This window comes from Gambusia affinis, linkage group LG08, assembly GCF_019740435.1.
Source record: "Gambusia affinis linkage group LG08, SWU_Gaff_1.0, whole genome shotgun sequence".
Lineage (NCBI taxonomy): Eukaryota > Metazoa > Chordata > Actinopteri > Cyprinodontiformes > Poeciliidae > Gambusia > Gambusia affinis.
The window spans coordinates 20,150,822-20,178,196 of record NC_057875.1 but is presented as its reverse complement, the minus strand read 5'-3'; the positions used below and the strand labels follow the sequence as shown (position 1 = coordinate 20,178,196).

Genomic DNA, 27,375 nt, shown 5'->3' with positions numbered 1-27,375 from the left:
TTCTTAACCTACATATGAGCATTTATAGGTAATTGTCATTTCCCCCAAATTACGGCAATTAATTGGATTTATAGCCGTTGAGTTGAGGGTACTTTTAAAGGATCTCAGAAGTACTTGTGCTGTGAAGATCTGCTGGACCCAACTAAAGCAACTTTCCCCAAACATCCTGCAGCTAGGAGGATTTCAGCTTTGGCAGCCAAGTTGTGCTGAAGTGTGAATAGTGTGAAAATTGCCATGAGCCTCTTCTGAACTCAAGTTGTTGGGGAAGAAAAAAACAAAAATCTGTGCTTGCAGTGTTCTTTTAAAATAACTGAAAAAAAAGATCTTAGGTACTTTCTGTGTTTTCCAGTTGACTGTAAAAAAAAATGTAATAAAATGACATCAAGAAAGTGAAAGATGTGTCTGTTTAAAAAAAATAAATCAGGACTTCATTATGAGGTTGTTACTTTCTGGTTCCTTTGAATAACACCTGGACAAAATCTTCATTATTTCCAAATGTCGTGTAAAAGTCTTTGCCTAAGCCAGTTGTCTTTGCAGTCCTTGAATGACCTTGATTAATACTTCGCATACTTTGGCTGGTATTTTTACTTGTTTCCAGTCCAGCACCTGAATATTTGTAAAAGAAATGCAAGAGTTTCTCAAGCACCTTCAGTCGGATTTATGAGCCAGATTCATCAGCTTAGAGATCTGATCTGAGGCAGATATGATCTGTGCTTTATTACACTGCTGACCACCTCATGCACTGCTCTTAATAAGTTTTTGCAAGTATTTGCAGATGATGAATCCAGCCAAAGTGCTTATTGATTGCGCTGCTTATTGCCGTATTTTGCACAAAGCCTGTTTGGTTTCCTCATCATTTCGATGATCAGTGATCACAGCATCACTGCACTTCAAAAGACGACTGCTGCTCCATAAATAATGCAAGATGTTGACTTTGTTATAACTTTGCTCTGTCTCTAGATTTAAAAAACAAAACAAAAAAACTTTCACCTTTCTGATTGCTCCTTTCATCATTAAGGTTTTTAAGTATTCAAGATCTTTACATCTTTGAAAATAGTCCCCTCGTCTATAAAGTATGCAGCAGAGTAACGGCATTCTTCGTTCTGCTAATCGCAGCACTGTAAACGTGTGCGCTGTATTATTATCTGCTAGTCTCTTGTTTCTTAAATATTTCACATGTAAGCACAGGGGATGATTCCCTGATTAGGTTGTTTGTTTGTTTTAAGTGACCCGGAATGGAACTGCAGTCTTTCTCCTCTGAACATTAAATTCAGACCATACCTTCAATAAAAATATTCACCAATTTCTCTCCAAATGGATATCCTGCACTCTGAGTTTGAACAGCGCCAGAAAAAAAAAAAGAAGAAAAACAACATTAAAGGATGGTGATGCAACAATGAACTGAAAATGGGCCTCGATTATTTTTATATATATATATATATATTTTGTTTTGCACTGGTGGCCTTCTGCGCTCATATGAGTGGTTTCTTTTCTCCTGGCAGCCACCATTCCCTTCTCTTGTCAATAATTCAGTAGTCAACTTCTTTTTTTTTTTTTGCAACGCTCTCTCCTTGCAACCCACACTGGAAGGGAGGTGGGAGGGGGATTTAAAATTTTCCCCTACGTCACAGGCCTCAAACTCCAGTCCTCGAGGGCCGCTGTCCTGCAGTTGTTAGATGTGCCACGGATACAAAACACTGGAATGAAACGGCTTAATTACCTTGTGTGGATCAGTTCTCCAGAGTCTTGCTAATGACCTAATTATTCTATTCAGGTGTGATGCAGCAGAGGCACATCTAAAAGCTGCAGGACAGCGGCCCTTGAGGACTGGAGTTTGACACCCCTGCCCTACGTGAACTTGTAGCTGTAAAACGCTGAAAAGTTTAGAAGTTGCTTTTTGAAGGCACACTTCGGCAAAGCTGTGAAATTACTGCCGCATGAATGTTTATAGGTACATATTGGATCCATTGTATTTTAGTCTGAGAAAAGAGAACGTGTTTACTCGATCGCTGACGTAATTAGTAAATTAGCGTTATCGAACTGAAGCTGTTGACGTGTGCTTTCCTCTTGTGCTCTTAATGCAACGCGTTTGCAATGGAAAAGGAAGGTGTGTGTCTAAGCAGGTTGCACCAGTGTCTCATTTATCTTACTTACCATCAGTGGACAGAGAACTGTGACGAAGATCCGAACGCTAACTGGGAAGGGAAGCGGCGGAACGAGGGGGATGCATGACCTCCCACAATGCATCATTTATAAGCAACGTGCTCCTCAGCAGCTTCACGATCCAAACTCTTGAGGCTGTGCTGAAGGAGCGGATTCCCTGCAATTTATTAAATATTTGATTCAAACATGCACTTTTTTTCCTCATAACACTGCATTTTTATTGCATTACTTGCACAATTTCCATGTTCAGACGACGTCACAGAATCGCATTAGGTTTTGATTTATCTCTTCTTCCTTTGACATAAAAAAGGGGGTGGGGGGAAACAGATTAAAGTTTAATTTTAAGACATTGCCGACGAAACCACTTGTAATAAAAAATGTATTTGACACCTAATCTTCCTCCCTGTTTTCAGCGTTTTGCGGAGAGCAAAACATTTGTCAGCGCAAAGTAGTTTGAAATGGAAATCTGCTGAAGAAATAAAAATTAGGACCTACTGAAGTGAATTCCTAATAGAGATTTTGAACAAACACCTTCCTACATTTCATCAGTTTTAACGACGAGCATTAATATGTTTTATTTTGTGGGCGATTTACCCATATTTTTAAAAACAATACTTTGTAGCACACATTTCTACTCTGATTTCCAGAAGTAACTAACTGCTTTGAGAAGTAATGCATATGATTTGGTGTCTCGTGTGATTAATTTAGCTATTGTTGAAGAATGGCAACAAGAAGTGCATCCAGTACTGAGGAACTCTTCATCTTCATCAGTTTTATGGTTCTGCTGGCTCTATTGTCGTTCCAGGTGGGGAGGCAGCTACCACTGTGAGGTGGGGTTGTTGATGATGTTCCCAAATAATACTTTGGAGGTAGGAGGAATGTGTCAAAATGACATGTGGATGGACGTCAGGATACAGATGATTCACTGCGGCAACCTGCTGAAATAATCCAGCTGTCAGATTGTCGTCTTTGTGTCTGTTCCGGCTGATCGCTTGAAGTTGCCGATATTTATAAGTTGGACTGAGCGGCGAACACAGAACCCGGTTTAGCTGCCGTCGAATTTCTTCGTTACAATTAAGCCGGACGCCGAGCCATTACTTTACCCGAGATTTTGGACACAGTTAGGGAGCCGCCGTCGCCAGCGTTCGCTGCCAGGCGAGCTGTCGGCCCAGTTTAGGTAGAACGTCCAGAACCCAGAATCGGATGTCTTAATCTTTTCTCTCCCTGCTTGTCTTGTTCTCATCAGGAGTCCTGTCTCCCAGCAGCAGCCATGTGAGAGGAGCTGTCAGCATGCAGAGGATGCCCACATCCAGCTAAAACAGAGCGGTCCTCCCCCTCCCCCATCCTCCCCACCTGCTCCCATCCTCCTTCCCGTATGAGGACAAGAAGATGACTATCACCAGCCGGCAGTCCTTTAATGTCCTGACGGTCATCTTCCTCCTGCTGTCCACTGCAGGTATGTAGAAGTCAGGGTTGTGTCCATCAGCGAGTCTGCCTTTCTGGCCCCCTTCAAAAGTTTGTCTCATTAGAGGGGTCTGCAGACAAACCGTGTGAGACCTTCGGGGGACCTTCATCCCTGTGCTCTAAGAGATAGACCTCGTTTCAGGGAACAAAAAGAAAAAAAACAACTTGTAATGTCGAGACATAAATGCAGAGAAAACAGCAAAATGTCCAAACGTTTTGTCGGAAAAAGCTGGGAGGTGATTTCTGAGGGTCAGAAGAGTCAATGTGAGGACTAATGCTGCGTTCAGAGCCAAAACGTTGTTGTATTTGGTAGGAAGAGCCCAACAAAAGGGGCTACGTTTGTTGAAAAAAGAACAACTGTAATCAACAAGCAACAGAGAATGCCTATATACATCAAATTGATTTTAAAACATTCATCTGCTGCTCTTTCAATGTTTTCAACCATATATAAAGTTGATAGACGTTTATACACCAAATAAAAAGACAAACGGCTTTCCTTTTGTCTGAAGTTAAGTCAGACCAAACTTCATGTTTTGCTTCATCAGTTTGAATCACTAAAATGATTTCTGTTCGCTAAATGTCTCTTAATGAGAGAAAGACCATGCCAGAAATGTGTTTGTTCAAATCTCCAAAGTCAGAAGTTAACATACATTTACTGAGTATTTGGCAGCGTTGCCTTCAAATGGTTTGAATTGGTGTCAAACCGTTTGGGTTTTCTTTCACAAACGTCTTCCTGACAGAGCTGGTGGAGCTGAGTCCGGTTTGTAGGCCGCCTCGCTCACCAAGGCCTTTCCAGATTCACCCATAAACTCTTTGTAGGATGGAGATCAGGGCTTTGTGACGGCCTCGCCAAAACATTGACTTAGTTGTCCACTTTATAAGCTGTCAGCTTGAGAATGTCTTTTTGAGTCTGCAAGTATAATTTACAGTCAAAATTGTAAAACGTCACAATAAATCCACATGAAATTCAAAGTACGTAATTAACTAGTGAACTCTGAACATTAATCAGTTTGTTTTAACTCAGGTAGCTAAACCTGCAATCAGACATGTTGCTCATAGCTTTCCAGCTCTATTTATAAATTAGTTTTATAAACTTTCCTATTATTGCTACACCATAACCCACTGTGTGTCCTGTAATTGGAAATATTTCCAAACTGAAGACTTTGTCTTTGTTGTAAGCGAGAGAAAGGCTGTGTAGCCATAAAGTTGATTGGTCAGAGGTGATGACTTTGCCGCCTTTGCTAGTAACTTCTCTGTTTTCATAATTGAAAGACAAATTAAGCCACTATTTCACATCCTGAGAAATAAGAAGTTGCTTTATTCTATTTCCTTTTCTTTTAAACGAGAGTCGAATAAAATAGATCATTAACTTTAATGCCTCAGAGCAAAAGAGACAAGAAACTTGTAAATGTAAAAGCAGCGACAGATCAACAGGAACGCCCTGTGAACACTTTCTGACGTTCAGCGGCTTTTTGTTCCGCTTGCAAAGAGCCGTGGTGGTGTTCAGCTTGTAAACAAACCGCGTCGGGGAGAGCCCAGCTGTTAATGGCGTCCTGAACCTCAGGAGGTGTTAATGAAATTAAGCAGGTGGGTGTGTGTCACGGTGCCAGTAGCTTCGTGGGGAGCGGCAGATTTTTTAGGCTTTCCTGAGACAAAGACGAGTTACTTACACCCGAAGTGACACGAGAGCACGTCACGTCGACTGGCGTCCTTTTATTCACGCTTCGTCTGATGATTATGAGACACAGAGTCGTATTAGCATATCCACAAACAAGTTGCAACAATACATATAATCACTATTTATCTTTTTTTTGTTTGTTTTACGTTTCATGGACTTGTTCTGAGTTCCCTTTACTCTAATAACCCTGAGAAAAATCCTAGAATTGACTTACTACTTTGCTAATTTGAGCAGAAGAAGGAGCACAGCGGAGAGAGAGAGAGAGAGAGAGAGAGGGGGAGAGGGAGAGAGGTCAGGGAGGAGGTTGTGGAGAAGATAAACCAGAGTTGGGTTATATAACACTGTATTCCAGGCTTCAGGTGTCTCTCCTCAAACCCAGCATTCAGTGGCCATTCAGTGACAGGTCCTGCAAAAAGAGGATTAATCTGGAAAAACTACAAAATAAAAAAAAGCTTCACAATTACACACTATTTTGTGTTGGAATATCAGATGCTGACTTTGGGGTCGTAACATGACAGGATGGGGCATTAATGGGGCATTAATGGGGCATTATGTTTTTGTGTTTGATTTGATGTAAAGCACTTTGAAATGCCTTGCTGCTGAAATGTGCTATAGGCCTACAAATAAAATTTGATTGATTGATTGATTGATTGATTAATACGTTCGCGAGGTTACATCCTTATTTCCCTGTCAGCCTTTAGAGCTACTTTACGGCCTGTGTTGTTCTGTGTCAACTCCTCTCTGCTCTTTCCTTCTGTTCAAGCAAAGGTTGAAGATTATTAAAGAGATACACACGAAGGCAGCCTCAGCGGTTTTCTTTATGAGTATATGCACAAGTCTTACGGAGAGCTAGTGCTTGAGTTCATTAAGTGTGTGAATAAATGTCCTCTGTGCAGTTTTTACACCGCCACAGCACAGCTGTCTCACTGCGAGCTGCAATATGTTTTCCCGCACTTATTATTGGTAATAAAAATGAGACAATGCTAAGTAGCTAGCGCTGATTAGTGAGGATAAAAGTGTAAGAATTGTGGCGTGTTTTAATGTCGCATTCTTTGTTCTTATGGAGTTGCTCCGCTATCAGATGGAGTCTGAGCTCACGTTGAAGATGATTCCCAAGATTTCAATGTCAACAAAAAGGTTATTTCCTGCTCGATTCGACCACAGAAGCTACATTATTTTATTCTTTCACTAGTAAACAGCAAGAATGCAGATATTTATCTCACTCTGACGCCGAAGAAACTTGGAATATAGGAATGCAAATAAGCAAGAATTACCATATGCTCAGTCTGGTTTTCTTTAACTTTATAATGATTCTCCTTTTCTAACTTTGTCCCTTCAGATTTCATATAAAACAAAGGGAGTGTTTACTTTTTGTTTGTTGGGGTTTTTTTTAAAAAAAAAACAATTTGTAAGGTTTTGTCCTTCCAGTTTCTACCAGAACACAATCCTGGAATTTGTTGGTAATTATTTGTCTGTTTATCTGTTCAAATTTGGTTATTTTTGCAAGTTAAACCTTCGCGTTCCTCATATTATCACACGGAGTCTTTCTGTGTCCAGCAGCTTCCAGAGCAAACAGCCAAACAAAAAGAACAACATTAAGTATTCTGAGGTCTTCCAGTGCAGCAGCTGCAGGCTGCAAGACCTTTCCTTTAAGAGCAGTATTCCAATCTATAAATCTAATAAGGGGTTTCAGAGCCGGGAGATAAACACAATTTTCTGCCTCAAAGGTCACGAGTTACATTTGCTCTGAGTGGATGGATCTGAAAACAGCAACAATGACTTGTCGTGTTCTCCTCCGACGCTGCAGCTCTCTCGGCTCATTACCGGGTGTGCGAACCATACTTCGACCATAAAGGGCGGTACCACTTTGGATTCCACTGCCCGCGCCTCTCAGACAACAAGACCTACATGTTCTGCTGTCACCACAACAACACGGCCTTCAAGTACTGCTGCAACGACACCGAGTTTCAGACGGTCATGCAGGTCAACCTCACCACCACCTCAGACGGTTACGCACACAAGTAAGTCCGCATTGAACTGCCTCGTTGCCTGTTTCCTTGTAAGGCTTTTTAAAAGATTCGTAAGTTTAATCAGGGTGAAATGTTATAATAAATGTCTCTTATCATTTAAATCATCCTCAACAGAAGGAAACATAAAGGGATCTTCACATACTTTTGGTGATTGTGCAAAAACTCTACGGCACTTTTGAAAAGTCACACACCTTTGAAAAAGAAAGGGTTGTACATGAGGGTTGTATTTGCGAACATAGTCTTAGATCAAAGACAGACTGGGTTGATTTAATACCACAGGATTAAATCCTGTGGCTTTGGAGCAGCATACTGAGCAGAGTTGAGCCGGTATTGTATCAGGTCCTTAGAAAAATCTATTTTGGACCCCGGTTTCCAAATATGCCCATCAGCATCCACCGCAGTGTGGACGCCCGTCAGCGTGAACGGAATATTTCTTTATTAAAATAAAGAAAATTATTTCTTTGTGAATTTCTTCAAGCAAGACTGTTTGCGTGTTGCAAATTCAAGAGCCCCAGTTTCATAATTTACTACCAAAACAAGATGAGATTGGATCTATGCACATGTGTGGAGCTGAGTTTTCGGCTCTAAAATGTGTTAAAATGCCAAAGAAGAACTTAGCTAGCATTAGCTTCTGCTAGCTTCTTGTGTGCAAGATGCAAATAATATTCAGAGAACAAAGTCATTTTCCGTTGTGAACTGGAATTGCTATGACAACCCAGTGACATCTGCATTGTTTCACCGTCTTACACTTCTTATTTCATCTTGTTAAAGAGATTCAGTGGAGTTTGATCTGGTCGTTGTACAACTTGTTAAAAATGAAGGACGACGAGGAACTTTCTGGTCTCTTCTCTAATAAAACAAACTGGGTCACCAGTGTTTGATTAAAGCGACCCAAATTGCGTCCAAACGACATCAACAGAGCATTCGGGCTAAAAATAAAATAACTATCCACGCTGGATTTTTTGTTTTCTTTTTAGTAAATATGTTTCACGGTCATGTCTCGGGAAAATTCGTCTCAGACCGAGCAAGCAGACACTGTTAGACTACAAATGGATAAATCGTGTAGCGACATCATTCATTCATTTACTTATTCATTCTCCTCGCCATCTTGTTCGTGGTGACAGGAGGGGGGTTTGGCTAATCCCAGCTGTTACTAAATATGACACACACACACCCACACACACACACACACACACCCACGCCCACACACAACAGAACTTCAGTCAAGAAAACACCAAATTCCCGATCTTTATTCATCATTTTTCACCAAATTACATTACAATGTACAATTCATGCTGGTGTTAGGTGACTGAAATGGGTGCTGCTCAGTTCATTCCTTTGTTATTTTGTACCTGTTCAAGTGAATGGATCATTCTGGACTTTTCATACCGACCAATTAGACAATTAGAGTAATATTCTATTATCTATGGTCTACTGCAGGGAAGTGGGGTTTTATGACTCCTCCAAAATGACAAGAAAAGGTGCGCGCTTTTGAGAAATCAATGTACATGTACAAATATGATAAACTGCTAAAATGATTTTTTAAAGTTTTAATATAGTTTTTTTTTTAAGTAAACAATACACAATAGTGTAAGTTGGGGCTTGCAAATGGTTTGTTTATTGATATGAAGAGTGTGTAGGAAGGAGTCCCACCATGGATATAAAATGGAGGCATAAATAAGAGCTGTTAATTGAAGCGACTAGTGAGAAAAAGGTGGAGGCCGTGATTCTTCAGCGACTCTCCACCTGCGGCTACGTTGGACCAAAAGGTTTTAAACTGAAACTTTTGCAAGAGGACCGACTTTCTCTTCGCTGTCCGGCTCGTTGACACGGTTCCCCTTTCGCTGAAGAGGTTCGTCGGCATTGAGCCGCAGCTCACCGAGAGGCATTCAAGAGCATGAAAGTGAAGAGCAGATCCTGAAGGCACTTGTGGCGATCGGCCCACCTGCCCGCAACATTGCTGCTCCGACTCTATGTCCTCTGTTATGTTATTTTTTTATCTCTCTAGTTTCTATCAAAATACAGTACAGGGATTAATAGTTAGGTCCGTACTGGCGAGCCGTGGTACGATGTGCCTAGAGGACGGGCTTTTCGCTAGCAGGCTGAGGTGATTTCTGCTGCATGACGGACTCAGAAAACCCGTGGCTCTCGTTCTGTGGGAGCTCTCAGTGGGAGGTTGAGGTGGCAAAGCCGCAGCTTTTTGTACTAATGCCCTCCCAGTATGCAGCCGATTTGCGCTGCTCCTTCTTCCTCCCCCAGCAGGCCGTGGTATTTCAGTTTTTGCATTGGGAAGCCCAGTGAGCAATTCTTTCATCTTGACTCAAAAGGTGATGGGCCTGCAGGTTTGATATTTACCACTGGCAGAGCTATATAAAAAAAGAAAGAAGAAAAACTGGCCCCAACTCTGCTCTCTCCTCACACCACATGGTGGAAATGTTATTACAGGTTGGAGGTTTAGCGCTGCAGGTGTTGAACACCAAAGGGCGTTTGACCTTTGAAGGAGTCGTCAGGGTACGCTGGGTAAAAACAGGAGCTGAAAGGAAACACAAAAAATGTTTACTCCCCTTCGACTTTATTAACTTTGAAAGTGGTTACAAATACAACTTTTGAAGTATTATGTGCTCCTCCAACATAAAATAGTGCAGTTGAAACAGTGAAAAAAAAAAAAAAACCTTTATAGTGTGGCATACACATCAGTAGAGATGGATGTTTTCACTCGTTCGTCTTTGCAAGATAGAGCGAGTTTAGTCAGACTGGACAGTCAGTGTCTGTGAACGACGTTTTCCAAGCATCGCCTCAACTGGATATCAGTACGGACTTTGAATAGGCCCTTCAAACACTAGGACATGCTGGAAAGCCTTCTGTTTTAGCTTCGGGTGTGTGTTTGGAGATGCTGTCCTGCTGGAATGTGAAGCTCTGCCTTGAACTCAGGCAGCATCCCAACATCTCAATCCCCATTTCATCTGGTCAGAGTACAGGCTTGTTCTTTACTGGGTCCTTAAATGGATTAATGTAATACGACTTAAACTGCTGCAGTTATGGCTTCTTACAACTTCATTCCAACAATGTGTGTTGTTTTTTTTTTGACTCATAAAGATCAAAGTGATGGGATGCACAACCAGTTTTCTTGTCAACAGATTCTCTCTTCTGAGTTCTGGATATTTGCAGCTCCTCTAGACTGCTGCGAGGCAAACTGGTGGAGTCACGTTAAAATGAATGCTGGGGGAAGAAAAACAGGCAGGGAAGGTAGAGCTGTTGATAGCTGATGAATTGCATCATCTACCCTTGGAGGGATTTAAATTTACGTATCTAATAACAAGTCGACAATTTCCTCCTAGCAATGAGCACAATTTCTTCCTGAACACATATAGCACCGTACTGTAAACATTTCCCCTCGACGCATCACACAGGATTTAATAAGTGTTTGTTTCAAACTCGGAAGTGGGAAAATGCAGGTGAGGCGAGCATGCACTGCTGCAGATCTGAGAGCAGAGGCAGCAGTCATCTACCCTAATGCACCTCCGGGCAGCTCAGCACATCCATTTGAAGCGGTTTCTTCAGATTCATATCCACAGGGCTCTGAGATTTCACAACGTAATAGGATTCACTTGATTTGCTAAATCTAGAAGCATTTTCACATCACGGTTTATCACGCAGTTAATCAGTGCAGTTACTGTAATTGGATAGCGAGGCAAATAAAATTTGCTTCCCTCCAAATGAATCTCTATTTTCAAGTAATATTGAGTGTCAGCTCCTCGTCTGAGTCAGAGTAGTTTTTGGGGGTTTTTCTGCTCCTTCTTTCTTTTCATCCATTTGTGGGATATTCCCCTGACTAAATGCCCTCAGTGCCAACTCGAGCAGAAATGTCACACTCAGAGATAATTTAATATCCCCTGTTTGCTCAAAGGCCTCGTCTCCCACTTCTCTGGGAAGCTTATTTTCTGAAACTTTTTTTTTTTTTTTGCTCGTTTACCTTGTTAGACTTTATGGATGCTGGTAGACTAAAGTAGTTCAAATGTGACCCACATAAATCCAGCTGGATCATGTAATGCGTGGAGAAAAAAAAAATTGTAAGAGGTGAAACAAAAGAGCAGAGATGTTTGTTGGTGGTTGATGGTTTTTATTTATTTATTTATTTTTATTTATTTTTTGTGGAAGCCAGAATGATGGGGGATTAAAAAGTCTCTTGTGCTAATTAAATTCTTTGTCCAATTTGTGCAGCTGATTTTAAGAAACTGCGAAGGGAACAGATGGAGGTTTATATGCATTTATCTGGGTTTTTTTTTTGTTTGTTAGTTTTTTTTCCAAGGGAGAATTGGATGAACATCTTGGTCCTGCCAAGTGAATAGCGAACGTTCACACCTGGCAGCACCACCATAGCCTCCGGGATTTGGGAGCTTAGCTTTTAGAATATCAAAATGGAAGCTCTCGGCGTGTAAAGACTGTTAATCATCATCTTTTCCCAGATAAAGCCGTGCTGTTGCTCCCCGTCTCTCTCTCTCTTCCTCTCTCTCGCTCTCTCCTGGCAGTAATTACACAGCCCTGGTCGGCGTGTGGATCTACGGCTTCTTCGTCATGGTGCTGCTGGCCCTGGACTTCCTCTACTACTCAGCCATAAACTACGAGCTGTGCCGGATCTACCTGGAGAAGTGGGGTCTGGGCGGCCGCTGGCTGAAGAAGGCCCGGAACCAGTGGCACCGGTCCATGCCCGAGGAGAGCGAGGTCCAGGCCCAAGCCCAGCCCATGGTCCCCAGCAGCCACTACCAACCCAGACACAGCCTCAGAGGAGAGAGCCACAGCCCGACGCTCCTGCCCTACAACACGTCCACCGCATGGTGAGTCTTGACACGGCACATGCAGAGGAGTAGGCGTACTTCAATGATGTGACATATGGTGCTATAGTTAACATTTTAGTTGATTTGCAATCTTCAGAGTTGTACAAATTTTTTAAAATATCTGTTTGGGTGTTTGCCCTCTTTCGGATTCCGGTGATTCTTTCTTTCTTCAGATCATCAAACACATTCAAATTTCGCACAAAGACTACCTGAGTAAATGCAAAAATGTTTTCCAAAGTTTGCTTAATTTCTTAGAATAAAAAAAAAGCTATCCCAACCAACCAGGGTTTGTTTTTTGAGAGTCTTTTAGAAGACCGTGGAGGAGTTTTGATCCACTCTTCTTTGTAGGATGTTTTAATTTAGCTGCACCACAACATGAATAGTGATAAATGAATTAATTAATGGTTTAAAGTATGAGAACCAGATTCGACTCCGGGTTTTGACTAGTCCACTTCAGAATCTTTTACCAATCCAGAGGTGGATTTTTTATTAAAGCTCTGATTCCCAATCTCATCATCCTGCTTGCATAACCCATGTGACCTTGTGTTTAAGATCGCAAACTGATGTCAAGAGATGCTCCTTCAAGTTGTATGAGTAGAAATCAGAATTCCTGATCAATTATAGAAATAAATGTGTCCAAAAGGTGAAGTACTCTGTTGCTTTTTCTCTTTTCAGAAAGTTCTCGTTGTATCTCATTAGTCCACAGAATATGTTGATGATCAAGACTTCTTTGTTTGAGATGGGTCTTTGGGCTCAAAATGTTTTACAACTTGCTTTGTAACCCACTCCAAATGAACAGACGTTGATGTCCATTTCTTGTGCTTTTGAATGGGTTTAGGTCGTCATAATCATAATCTGTCGCCTTTTGATATCTTTCAGCCAACTTGTGAGACGGGTTTGTATGATTGTTCTGTTTTGTTTTGGTCTGGCTTTAAATAGGCTAATGAAAGTGAACTCAACCGTCCCTAAGAAGTGTGGCACATCCCTTGTTTCTGAAAAATTTAACAAGGGGGTATTTATTTGAACTTTATTTCCCCATCACTAAATCTTTTAGCTGCATGTGTCACTTAAGGAGCCTTTCTGTGATGAACTGCGATTGATTATTAATACCAGGATCAGAGGCAACGTTACAGCAAGTGTGTGAGAGGAGTCACTATGACACAGGTTTTCAGAGTTAAGTGGGATTTCATGGCGTGTGTAGTCACCATGACTGCATAGGTCACATGTTAAACTGCCTGTAGCATCTTATAACTTAGCACAATTAGTCCTAATTACTGTCAGAATTCATACTATGGAGGGTTTTTTTCAAAGAACTGGTAATGACTGTGGAAAGGACGGCTATCCTGTAGTGATCAGTGTTGCAGTGAACACAAAGAAGCCTCTGACTGAAGAACAGCCTGATGAAGAGGATGCTCTAGCTCTACAAAAGCATCGTGCTTTTACTGTCATCTATAAAATCACACTGGGATTAAAAATGGCAGTCTTGGTAAACAGCAGACAGATGATCAGTTGAACAATGACGATCAGTTATTTATTTATTTTATTTTATTTTATTTTGCCTAAACATTGTCAAATAGGTTCTTCTAGTCAGATGCAAAAAACATACCAAAATGAAAGCTAATCACCTTCTGATAGCATAACAAAACTATTAATCAAGAGCGCCGTGAAACGCTTCTGTAACCTCTGGCTGCTGAGAAATAATTAGGGCTTTAAAATCTTTCCAACACATCTCCTACTACTGGGATTTCTTTTTTCTCTCCTAGCTTTTACCGCCCCCTGCCCCCCCCCCCCCCCCCAAAAGAAGACATTACAGTGTAATAGTTTGTCAGAGCCGAACATCTTCATGTTACTTGTTTTTTTTTTTTTTTTACCTTTGCAAGGCTTCTGGTTAATGTCACCACGCAGTTCACAGCCACAAGATCCTCCCCACTGGGAGCTTTAGAGCAAGCATGCTTATGTTTTATCCAATAAAACAAGCTATGCTGCCCGTCCGTAATAAACATAATAAATATAGTTGCTATCTTTGGATATTCCTTCAGAGGCTGCGGCGTCTCGGTAACAGCAGGCTGAATGCAGCGGAGGTTTCGTTACGGTTAATGGTCCAAACAGTCTGCTAAAAACCAATCAATGCTAACATGTGGTTAATATTTGTTAATATCTGCTGCACACAGACAGAAAAAAGATATCCACAGGTGCATTACGTAAACAGCACAATGTGATTTGTTCTGCTCTGATAAGCATATTTCCAACATGGATACCGTTGCCATTTGGAAGAGAGCAGTGAATGAAGCAGATGTTTGGATACCAGTGAGGTGACTGGCTTCAGAAATGTTGTTTATCTCTGTTTTCAAAATAACTTTTATGTATATATTCTTTATTTTTTTTGTTTTCTTTGTAGTTTGTGGTTCATTATTTCAAAAGCAACATGGCGGGGAAGCCACGAGTCTAACAGCGTAAATAACAGTGTTTTCAGAGTATCTCCTGTGGAGTCAACAGGGGCTCCAGCATCCAGCTCAACATTTAGTTGAATTCCTTTTAAAGAGCAAACATGGAGATAAGCAGATTGCACACAAACCGTTACAGGCAACCGCAGATAAAATCAACACATCTTCCAGGAACACAGATTCCCATCCGTCTGTCCTAATAAATGTCTTCCTGCAGAGCTTTTAGCCTCCATGTCTGTGAATGCCTGTTGGTTTGAGTTCATCCAGTGCCTGTTTTAGAAAAAGAATGGTCTGGAAAAAAAACTCCTTTAAGCTAAATGAAAGTATTCTGGGTCACATAAAAAAACGCATTTTTTATTTTTTTTGTGGAGTTTTCTTTGGGAAACACCATCCTTCATGCTTTCTGTATTTATTTTTATTGCTTTTGAGAGCAGTCAGGAGGACTCAAGGTGCGTCAGCCCCACAAGTGAGCGGAGTTGAGACAAAACAAGATGATTTACGACACCCGGAGTGAACCGCGGAGCGCCGTGGCTTGTGGTGGGGGGGAACTTCTCCTCCTCTCTTGCCAGACATTGTTCAAACTTTGATGATAAAGCTGCAGAATCGAGGGAGCGCGGCCCGAACAAACATCCACTTTTGCGCAGGCGATTTTTCATCCAGGTCTCCGTCTCGGACGCGGCGCGCCCATATCTCTCTGACTGGGGTTCGGTCTCTTCCTCGAGGTAGACGTGTCTCTTGGGCCGTGATAATTTAATGTTGCGACGGTTTGACAAATGGCTAGGAGAAGCGGTGTGGACTGCGTGGACCCGGAGACGGAGGAGTGGGGATGCTGGAGAGGGGATCTGGAGACCTCTCTGCCGGTGGAAACGTGGTTAACTTAGACTCAACAGATCCGTAGAGCCTCCTCATTAGACACGAAGTCTGTTTGGGATGATGGGACTCATCAATCCTACGCTGGCTGAGGCTCCTCTCTAATGCCTCTTTGTCAGCTTTTGGGTGGATTGTGTTACAGTATTGAAATACAACAAGTTAAAAGGGGGACCTAAAATTGTTAACCACGTCACCTTGTAAAAGTATTTACATCCTCAGCAGCTTTAGCACGGTTTAATTAGCACACATCTACAATTACAAAGTAGTGTGTAATTAAAAAACGGAAGGAAAATGATCAAAATGTTTTACAAATTAAATCTGAAAAGTGTGGTGGGTAATTGTATTTAGCTCTCAATTTGAGGAACTATACTTCATTATAAGTGCAGCTGCAGAGCTCTTGGTGCATCTCTACCAGCTTTAGTTCTTCTTATTAGAGACTCTGTGATTTTCCTCCGATCTACAGGGAGATTTCCAGACTTTCTCCTTTGTGAGGTTTGGGTTACAATCACGCTTCACTGTTCCACTAATTAAGGAAATCGTAAAGAGTTCCAACTGGATCTAGGTGTGGACTTTGACTGGATCATTCTAGCACAGAAAAATGCTTTAAATTAAATATTTTTTATGCCTTTATGTTTAGGGTTGTTGTCCTATTTATGTAATTTTTAAAAACCCCAACAGTTTACTTATTGGTCTGCATTTAGCTAATCTTCCTATCAACTCTGATCATATTCTCTGAATCTTCTAAACTCCCCTCCCCCACAGTATGATGCTGCCACCACTAAAGCCTCTTTCACATAACAGAAGTTCATTAACGCACAAATATGAGCCTGTTTTTGGCAGATAATGCATCAAAAGTCAGGCTTCAATCAAGCCAGCTACGTAGAACCGAAGTGAACTTGGACTGAAAATGAGCGTTATATATAAAATGAATGTCAGACATTGTAGAGTGTTACGCTGCAAGTACTTTTGTCTGGTTTCTTCTGCAAATATGAAAAACATTTTTCCTACTTTAAGTGGAGGGGAAAAAAAATCTGCCAGTTTAACCAGTACTTTTAAAAAAATATATATTCACAAATTATTACAAAACAAGCCTATGTATCTCGCTGAAAAGTTACTTTTAAGTTCTTTTTGTCTTATTTCAAGTGTACTGCGTAAAAACATCAATGGCATGTGTTGCATTTTCAGTTTTGTTCTACATCTTTGGTAATGAAGAAACTACCACTGGCTGAAACCCAGGGATCTGTGTGTAAACACTGTTTGCTTTGGGTGTGTGTTAATGGCAAGAAATTGTTAACATTAAAACAGAAGAGAGGTTGATTTTCAGTGCGTTTGCCATAAATCCACCAGCCAGACGGTTGGCCACTGTAAACATTACATCACACGGTCTAGCCTTCTGTATTTTAGCTATTTAGGACATAATAAGTGAAGGAGTCTGTTAGGAGCACGACGTTAAAGATTTTATTTCACAAAAACTTGTGAAAACCAGGTACGCTACGTTGTGTTGGGATGTCAAGTAAAAAGCCAGTAAAGTACATTGAAGTTTGTTGTTGTACTGTGATAAATCTGGAAAACTTTATGCTGTGTAAACACTTTCACAAGGCAGTGCCTGTTTAGTTTAACAAGGGAGGCCAACGTCAACGCTCTAAAGAAAAAAATAAGTCAAACACTAACTTGGTCAAGATTGATGTCATATCTTGTCTGAGACGTGTTGCTATAAAAAGAGTTTCTGCTTTCTTAAAAAAAAAAAAAAAAGAAAAAGAAGAGGAAAGAAAGCAGCAGGCCGGCCCTTACTGAAACCTCAAACAGTTCTTGAACAATCAGTAAAGCGACATGACAGATGCTTGGAGCTAAATTCAGTCGCAGGCAGTTTCTCGGGACGAGATTAGAAGCGCGCGTTTGCAGATTCACACGTTTAAGCTCTCTGAATGCTGATAATGCTCACACTTCTTCTTAAAAGTGTTAAGCAACCAAAATGGGTGACAGCGGGCTGCAATGGAGGAGGCCCACGCAGTGCGTCATCAGGCGGCCCCTTTGTTTTATCTGTGGGGACTTCAGGGAAATGGTTCAGAAACTAACTGGGTCCACTTGGTTTAACAGCTGCTGGGTCAAATGTAAATACACAGAGTGTGGGTCAAGTCCCAAAACTGGCTGAGCGGCATCTAAAATCAAACCCCGGTCGCACAGAAACCTGGACATTCTGCACCGTATGGCTGCCAGCGCGGCGCGGCGATCCAGTCGAAGTATCCGCGTACGGAGAAAGTGCAGGTTGGCGTTCAGCAGAGGGCCGGCTGGTTTACACTGCTGCAGATCTGCTGGGGGTTTTCAGTGTAGGCGGCCTGAGAAAGCGCTTCCACTTCCTCTCCATGGATACCGTTTATTAAACTCCGCTATTCAACATATTCACTTCGGCTTGAGCAAATATGGAAAACTCAATTCCTCGCTCTTCAGCAAATTACGTTCAAGGGGAAAATATTGAGTCCACCCGATGTTGTGGTTTATCTTGGTTTTATTGGAGCGGTTCTTTGCATACAGGAAATTGCCTGCAGATGGAAGTTTACTCACAGGGTAATGGGAAGCCTAATGGCAACGACATCCGAGATGGTGATTGATTTTTTATTTTTTTTCCCCTAAAGCTTGTATCTGATTTTTCTTTCTGCATTAGCATACAGCGTGGCCAGTGAAACGACTAACTCCTACAATCAGAGCAGCTAGTTTGATTGATCTATTCAGGTCTGTGAAGCAAGGCGTGTCTCAGAAACTAAAGATTCTCAATCAAGGCAGTTTGTTCCTCTCAGAATGGAAAGACCGAAAGAAAATTAAAGAAACACACAAACCTCGAGTTAGAATTTGTTGAATAATTGTGGAATCGTTGCTCCACAGACTCACTTCATGTTCTTTTGCCACAAGGAGCTAAAGAAGAGACAACCCGGGACAGGATGTTACAAATCTAGTCAGATTTGAACATTTTCACTTTTTTTTTTTTTTTCATAAAATCTCCAGTGTTTGGTGTGGTTTTATGTGATTGACTAATACAAAGTAATGCAAAATTGTTGTTAAGTGGAAGGAAATTGATTAATGACTTAAAATGTTGCCTTCATTTGTGTTCAGCCCACCTATGTCAGCGCTTTGCTAAGGCGCCTTTTACTGCTATTACAGCTGTTTCTCTTACAGACTTAATTATATAGAGATTTTCACACATTATTATGTAAGTCTTGACTTCGAGTAGGCATTAACAGAGGAATACAAACTATTTAATCGTAGTCTTGCTGTTTTTGCTTGTTATCCTGCTGCTATCTTATTATCTCTGCCTCTGCTGAAGACATTTTGTTTTTTTTGTTTTCTGACCAGTGTCTCGTCACTCTTATTGTCAGCCATACTGTCAATATATTCTCCCACCTGAGCTGTGGATCTCTGCAGCTCCTCCATGCAGCTCTCAGCTACTTTGCTGCAAGGTATTGTGTCGGACTGGGTTGAGTGCTACGGGTATCCGCAATAACTTTTAAAACTTTCTTTCCTCGTCCTCACCACTTCATAATGTTGCACTGTTTTCTAATGGTTTATCAGATAAAATGCTTTGAAGTTTGTCGTTGCAGTCTGACAAAATGTGAAAAAGGTCAAGGCGGGACAGTCTGTCCACTTCAAGTTCCAGGCGCCGGCGAAGCTCACCTCCGTCTGTAGACTGTAAGGGAGCTGGCGATGAGAATCGCCTGCACTTGATCAAAACTCATCCTGTATTCTCTTTGTAGAGCCTCCACTCTAAGATTCTGCAAAAATGATCCGATCAGCTGCTGACATTCAAGTCCGACTGGATTTGGTTTGTGCTGCAGAAATATCTCGAGCGTTAAGATAAGACACATTAAAGGTTTCTTTCCTCGTATTTGTTTTGCAGCAGATTTTAAAAAAAGCATGACTCATTATTGGGTTCATTCAATTTGAGCATCTGCCAGGACGCTCAGATAAGGTTCTCATATGAAAAAAAAAAAAAATGATAAAACGGGAAGGAATAAGGTGTTGGGCAACATTAAATGACACCGCTGCAAAAATCAGCCACAGCTCCATATTGAATCCCTTGGTGACTGATAAGCCACTCCGCACTGACAAGCAGCAGTATGTCCGCCCACTCGATCTGGGCTCTGCGCTCAGTGGGCCGCCTGAGCTTCACCGTGTGGAGACCGGTCCGCGCGAGATGACATCTGTGGCCACATTCGGCGCGCGCACCTGACTCACCAGGCGTCGCGAGCAGAGCTCCCTGTGGTGACTCAGCGTTACCATCCGTGTGTAGTAAATCTTATCACCGTGGCCATCATTTGCGCGGTGTTACATCACTTACTTTAAGCTTTCCTAACACCTGCACTTCAACATCTGCTCTGCAGGAAGTGACGCCGAGCAGCTGCCTCAGTCTCAGACTCTGGAAGCTAAAGCAACATTTTACCTTCATTTTTCTTTTTTTTTTCTCCTGTTCTTTTCTTTTCCACAGCGTGATCAAAGCCTCGCTCTGCCTGCTGCACATTGGCGTCCATTTTTGAACCCGCCGGTTGGTTTTCTGTGATAATAATGGAACGGTACATTATAATATTATCCCTGGCCTGTCTGTCCACGGAGCAGCACGCCAAGACCTTGTCCAATTAATGCAGCTCTCCATGTGGTGTGAGTTAATTAACATCATAGATGCTACAAAGACAGACGGACACAGAGCTCTGTTGAAGGGAGAGAGCGGGCGAGCAGGATTATGTCTTTGAAAACGCTACATTTAGCTTCTGCAGTAATGAAAACACGTGGTATATCTGCAGTATTTCAAATTTTACTTTGGTCTGTACAGGTTTGCAGCTCAGTAAATTAAAAATCATTAAAAATGTAGCTCATTTCAGTAAGTGAAACACGTACCCTAACAATGCCAAGGTGTTGGTTCGAAATGGCAAAAGGCTGCAGTGTAGGCATCAGAGAAGTGAAACCTGGTGTTTGTTTCTTCATGTTTAATGTAGATGGCTTCTTTGCCTCCTTTTGTCAAACCGCCTGTCTTCTTTACACAAAATATGGATATTTGGGAATTAAATCCCACTGTGAGATGAACCTGTATGCGAGTTTCCAATGTTTGAATTCCTGAAATAAATTGCCCTTTTGACGATCTTCTGATTTATTTACAGTATATATCTACATTCACCAGTTTGTAACTGCTTAAACTGAATCCCCCTAAAACACTAAAATAGCCCGTTCTCGGAAAGGTGGACAGCTCTTTGTTCCCAACTGCGGCGTACACGTGGCTCCGCTCATTGGAGTCCTGACGAGACTCACAGACTCCTAAAATATTCCTGTAAATTTAATTGCTTTTTGAAAAGCAGAGCAGCCCTGTTTTATTGGTTCTTCTGTTCTCTGACTGTGAGCTGAATTTAAAAACCAATAAGCTTTTTTTTTTTTTTTTTTCCCCTCCATATGAAGAACATTGTTGACCGAAAGGCTCAAAGCGCACCAGCTCGTAAGCGTAGACGGTGTCGACCGTAAAGCGAAAGCCTCTCTGTGTTGTTTGGTAGGAACCAAACCGTCTCCGTATCGACGGAGGGATTTAATGATGCAGACCTGTGCCCTCTGAGCAATAAAACGGCTTTTAGGAGAGTAAAAAGCACCGTTAGTTATCTGCTTGTTATCTGCCTGCAGTCTGTTTGAAATTACCTTCACTGCATATCCAGAAGCGTCTCGTCAGCTTTGCGTTTTTTAAATTATCTGCCTGACTGTGAGGACTCTGCTTGTTCTCTGACGTGCAGCTGAGTTGTCATGGTCATTTAGCCATGCACATAAACTGAGATACATGCATGGATTCATTTTCCCCATAATAATATTATTCTTTGAATATTAGCTACTGAATGAAATATGTTTCCTCTAAAACCGTTCCGGATTTGCTAAGACACTCCACATAAATTTATTAGATGTTTTAAACAGAAAATAAACTTTTAATTGAATGTTAATTAAGACTTATGCCATATTTTGTTGAAAGTCAAAAGCAGTAGCTGCTGGCTTTGTCCTGTTTGAAATCGGCACTTTTAGCTTCGGTTTCATTTCCTTCAAAAATAAGCAAGCTCTCCAAGTGTTTTCACATTTTGCTGAAATTTAACCAGACATTTGTTCTATATAGAAAACGATTATACTGGGGTTTTACATGATCTGAACAGTGTGGTGAACATTTGCTTTCAGGCTATTGAACTAACACTTCAACCAAATTGCATTTCGCTGCTGGGCTTTGAGCGGTCTTCTATTAAATCTCAAGAAGTTTGTGTTTGTAATTTGTCTAAATGCAAAAAGTACTAGAGGTATCAATACTTATTTTTACAGCGCTGCATCTGATCCATTGTGTTCCTCAGCATTATGGTTTATCCTCATAATGCTGAGGCATTATGGGTCGTATAGGTCCCATTTTCAGGTCAACGATATTTATCTCAGACGTTGATCTGCTTTAAGAGACTGGCAAAATCACATTTCTGGGCTCTTGTTAACTTCATTTCTTTATATTTTCCATCAAGCCTTGGTCCTGGAGACTTACATTTTGGAAACGCTCAATGATGACCACTGCTTTTGAGCAAAACATGAACGGATACCTGTTTACAAAAATCCACCGGCCAGTTTCTGTTGTTCATAGATCTGAAATTTCTGTTTTGTTTTATTTCGCTTCACCTTCATTTTACCAGGAAAGTTGGTTGAGAAAAACTTTATGACTGACAAAGTGATTGCTGAGTTATCTTTAAGAATTCAGAAACATTGGATAAGTTATTTGTGCTGGGATGTCACAAGACAAAACATAAATACCTACTGTCCGGTTCTACTAACATGAACTGATTTGTTATCATAGTGACTGTGAACTGAAGGCTGAAGCCAATTCTCCAACCCAAAACCTGAGGAAACGCTGCCACCATTTAAAAAAATCTCTCACTTGGGCAGATTTGCACCACATTATTCAATAAAATTCATTTGCATTTAAATGAGCAATTTAATTTGAGAATGTTAATTAAATGTTTTATCATCAGCGATCCCATATGATTACTTTAACCGATTAGTCATTCTGGGGAAGACTAGCGAGGGCAGCAACGTGTAATCATCTTGTCAGCTGCTCTACATCTCTACATCCGAATGCTTTGTTTTTCTTTGTGGAGAAAATTTAAAACGGGGCTGTCCGCCTTTCACTGGTGAGGACAGCATGTCAGACCTGAGGAGGCCTCAGAGTCAAAGGCAGCGGGGGTGCTGCTTATTCGTCTCCCTTTGTTGGGATGGCAGTCTGAATGTGTACTAAGAGGAGAGAAAGTTGTAAAGAGGGGAAATAATTAATTCACCTCCTGCTGATTTTGTAGGTTTTTTCACAAAGGAGTTATCAGCATTCTTTTTTTCTTTTTTTTCTTTTTTTTTTGTGGTAACTTAATTTTAAAAATCTGGGGGGAAAAAAGTTAAAAAAATGACTTCCACGCCATTGAGTGTAATAACATTTTTATCCGCTTTCGAACCATAGCGTGGTTCTTATTGTAGGAGCGTTTGTTGGCAAGCGCAGCAGTAAGAGTTCGTTAACAGCTGCTTGGCAGCTTACAGATCCAGATCCCTCCTACTGGTTTTTATTTTCTTTTGTTGGATTGAGATCTAGAGACTGGCTCGGGCATGCCACAATGTTGGTCTTCCTTTGTCGATGATGTGATGCGGGTCGGTTACATGCTGGACGACCGCATCCATCGTGATGATGAAGAAAGAAGGTTCACAGACACTGAGCACGGCCCCGTCCACCAACTCCGCAACGACGTGAAGCCGGACGCACACCGGATTAGTTTTTTACTAATCTGAACTTCGTTTTTTGTTTTACCAACGTAAAACAAAAGCCTCTTCAAACAGCTTCTCAAACAGAAACCCATAATCATTACTTCTTCCAAAACTTGGCCAGTTGAGCTCATGCCTAAGCACTTGAACTAAGGCTGCGTTCACACTGCAGCCTGAAGTGGCCCAATTCTGATTTATTTATTTGACGTAATGCAACCTGCATCCGATCTTCTCATGACAGTCTGAACAACGCAGGTTGGATTTTTTTATTTTTTTTATGCGACCCGGGCCACTTGGGTATCCGATTCAAATGTGACCAAGCGTCCAGGTCGCGTTCTGAGCGTCACTGATACTCAACAGTTCTCACTATTCTGTGCGACAGGAAGAAAAACAACAACCATGGTGAACTATAACGAGGACTCTGTTGTTAATGTGCTGCTCCAGTTGGACAACAACTTCAAATGTGTAAGCTATGCTCCACTGTTATCATCCATGCTCAACACAGAGCACTTCTTCTTTTTGATGGCAAAACACTGAGAACGCTGACGTTATCGCGCCCTCTACTGCGCATGCGGGACACTTTCAGATCGTTTGCCGTTCACACTGCAGAACACATACAAGGTCGCATATGTTTGGCAGTGTGAACGGCCACAGCAGAAAAAAATTCGATTTGAGCAAAAAATCAGAAGTGGGTCACTTCAGGCTGCAGAGTGAACCTATTCTTTGTCTCATCTGATCACCAAGTCTTTTCTGAATCACTGTCAAACTTTTGATTTTACAATCACTGTTTTCCCAGTGACTGCGACTACAGCTGCCTTCAGATCAATAGCAGGCTCTGCCCGTGCTGCTGTGAGCTTATCTCTGCCTTTTCCACAATCACTCAAAGCTCAACAAAAAAAAAGTGAGGCATCATAAATCTCTCCATGAGGCAAGAACTGTCGCGTAACTTGAAACCGATGGATGACGGTGACGGATGTTCATTTTACGTTTCAACTATTTCTGAATATTACACCAAGTGTGATCACCTTTGCACAAAGCTGTTGCAAATGTCTGATAACTTGCATCTGATATCGTTTGCCAGCTGCTTACACACAAGATACATTTAGAGTTGGGATCCGGAGGATTGAATCTTGTCAGAAAACGAGTCAGACAACAAGTCAGACGTCTGGTTTGTTTGTAAGAAATAAAACCTTCGTCATTCGGTTGGTTGCTAGTAATTTCACCCTTTTGTCATTTTTTTCTTTATTTTTGCAATTTCGGTATTCATTATGCCCAATATTTTTGGTTCTACAATTGCCTTTTAAAGCAGGACATCCTTTAAGAACCGTGGCTCAGTTCATACCCATCAATGGGACGTCTCAGATTTACTATAGCAACCAGTCATGGAAATATGGTTTTATCGCTCCACTAAGTCTTATCTACCTACAAGAGGGCAAATAAATGTTTTGGTTGGATGGGTTTTTGTAATTTAAAAATGAAAGAGGCACAAACGCTGATCAAAGCTACACGGAAAACACAGTTTTCAGGCAATAAAGAGGCTTTTTAATACGTTATGCAAGAGATTTTTATGATAATTAATCCCCTTGATTCATAATAACAATTCCATTAAATTGGAAAAAAGGGAAAGGAAACCAAATGTTGTGACTCGTATTATCTCAGTCTCTTCAAAGATTTGTTGTAGGTGCTGGTTGCTGTGGGCAGAAGGCTCTCCTGCAGCAGTCTGTATTACACCAAATAAGAAGAAGCCTCTGATTGAAGACGCTCTATTGTTGACAGTCTCATTAAGAGGATGGTTACAGTTGTCCATGATGTTTTTCAGTTTATAATAAACGACTTAATTTAAGGTAAAAAAACAAACAAACAATGCATGTAGTTAAATTAGATGAGCATGAATTGATTTGCTTACAGACAGGAAATGGCAAGTAAGGTGGGACAAAATGGCAGTAGATAGACTCACAATTGTGATACAAATTGACAATTTAACCTGGAACACATTGTGACAAGGAAACGAACATTACTTTTTTGTGTGTCGTGTCGATTCCTGTTTGATACGACATCTTTTCACATCACAATAAGACCACCGGAACTGGCAAATAAATTATAAACCGCTCCTTGTTTTTAGCTCTTTAATTAGCAGGCGATCAAACAACGGATTCCTCAACTGCGTCATGTTTTAATCTGAGATGAATTCGGTTCATTTTGACCTCATTGCTGTTGTTGTTGTTGTTTTCTCCTTTTGAACAGAAAAATGCTGCGTGCTGAGTGGACAAACTGAAGAGTAGCAACACCTGGATTCCTTATACAGAACAGAGGAGATGTCCCAGAACCCCTTCTGCGGCGTGGACTGCAGAAACGTCACCCACCTTCGGCCTGGCCATACTGTAGTAGTTTGTAGTGACTACTGCCAACACGTAAAAAGAGCACAAACACCCGAGGATGGACAGAAGCAGGTTTTGTTTTGTTTTTTAGGAAGAGATGATCAAAGAGGACTCTTTCAGCTGCAGCCTCAGCAGAGGAGAGACGGGTTCATTTTAATGCTCAGAGGGTTTTTGGTGATCCTTTAAAAGCAGCCGGCGCGGCCCGGAGCGATGAACTGGAAACCCGAAACCCCCGCCGGCCTCCAGTCACAGCTCCTCTTTCTACAGTAGATTTAAGATGTTTATCTCACCGCTGTGTCACCTTGTGTTCAGTAGCAGTTAGACACAGTCGTGGATTATCTATTTGGTGAATTATTTATGTGAACTAGTAGGATAATTTCTATGAGTGGCTAACTTTCTGAACATATAACAGCTTAGGTTGATGCTAAGCATCTCACTTAGAATTTTTTTTGTTTAGTTTCTTTTTTTTTTGTTAAAACCAGACGAACGTGTTCTCAGTGATGCTAAAAAAAAACAAAAAAACAAACATCTTATAAGAAAATGTTTTAACTCCTCCGTGACAAAGACACAGTATCACACAGTTTGTCCTCTGGTGGTTTCATGGTCCTGACATGAAGTCCTCCAAAGGTTCTGTCTCTTCACCCAGAACATTATTGAGGATCAGGGATGGCTTCGCAGCAGCAGGAAGCTTTATGCCAAGTTAAACACATCCACAATCCTTGGTGACAAGCCTTCAGACCAACAACAAAGCCAGGCCGATACTTTTAAGGTTAGTTTGTAATATTACAACTCGTCTGAAGCTGTGCAGGCGGCAGCTTCATTAGCAATATGATGCAATTGATAAACCGTAAGCTCCTTTGTAAGGAGCACTCTGTATCCTGTGCTGGTAATTGATAATTGTAAGAAATTAGCCATGACTTAAAAAGAAAAAAAAGAAAGAAAGAAATCCATCCAGGCCTGTCAACACTGGCAGCAATAATGTACAGCAGCCTAATCAGAAAGATGAACTGGTGCCATGAATCCAGTAGGTTCTGACTGGGGAAATCACCCAAACGCCTCACCGCAGACCGCGTATGCTTAGAGGAGAAGGAGGAGAAAAGGACGTGTTCGAGTTTCAGAGTAAAGGACTCGTGAGAAGGTCTCCAAAGATTTCTGTGTCAGCTTGGTAGGAGCTAAATTATCACCGCTTTGTGGAAGGAAACTGCACTGGAGAGTTGCATCCAATCAGAGCTTTCAGACTTAAGTTACTTACTGGAAAGTATGAGTCAAAATGCCCTCCATTATGTTCAAGTCTCTTTTTTTTTTTGGTTTTACAAAACGAAAGCCTAAAACCACAATACAGTGCCTTGTAAAAGTGTTCAGACCATGTTGACATTTTGAACGTTTTTTTTACATCACACCCTCAGATGTAGATTTTTGGGGATTTTAAGATGTAGAAGACCCCGAAAGTTGTTCATAACTGTGATCCGGACGAAAGATATTTTGCCCATGCTTTTGAAAAATAGCTCAAGGCCGAACTTGTGGACGCCGCCACCGTGTTTCTCTGTAACGGATGGTGCATTCAGAGTAATCTACTGCGATTTCCTCCAAACGTAGTGTTTTACCTGTAGCCCAAAAATTTATCTTGGTCTCATCGGATCATGTATGCATAACCCCCCTAAACACAAAATATGGCAAACAAAAACAACAGGAATTCCTGTAGCTTCCTTTCAATAATAATCACTTTCT

General features: G+C 41.3%; 1 protein-coding gene across 3 annotated transcripts in view; it reads left to right on the top strand.

Moving 5' to 3' along the window:
• Positions 1-26,959, top strand: part of shisal1b (shisa like 1b) — a 74,209-nt gene extending 47,250 nt beyond the window's left edge. For 2 of the 3 annotated variants that reach the window (XM_044124102.1, XM_044124101.1), the window contains 3 exons: positions 3,410-3,619; positions 7,113-7,326; positions 11,865-12,174. In XM_044124102.1, the coding sequence (XP_043980037.1) occupies positions 3,553-3,619; positions 7,113-7,326; positions 11,865-12,174 (591 nt within the window). In that variant the 5' untranslated portion in view covers positions 3,410-3,552. Of the gene's footprint in view, positions 1-3,409; positions 3,620-7,112; positions 7,327-11,864; positions 12,175-25,513 lie in introns of those variants that run through there. The other variant, XM_044124103.1, reaches the window with a different exon arrangement.
• Positions 26,960-27,375: the final 416 nt, after the last annotated feature.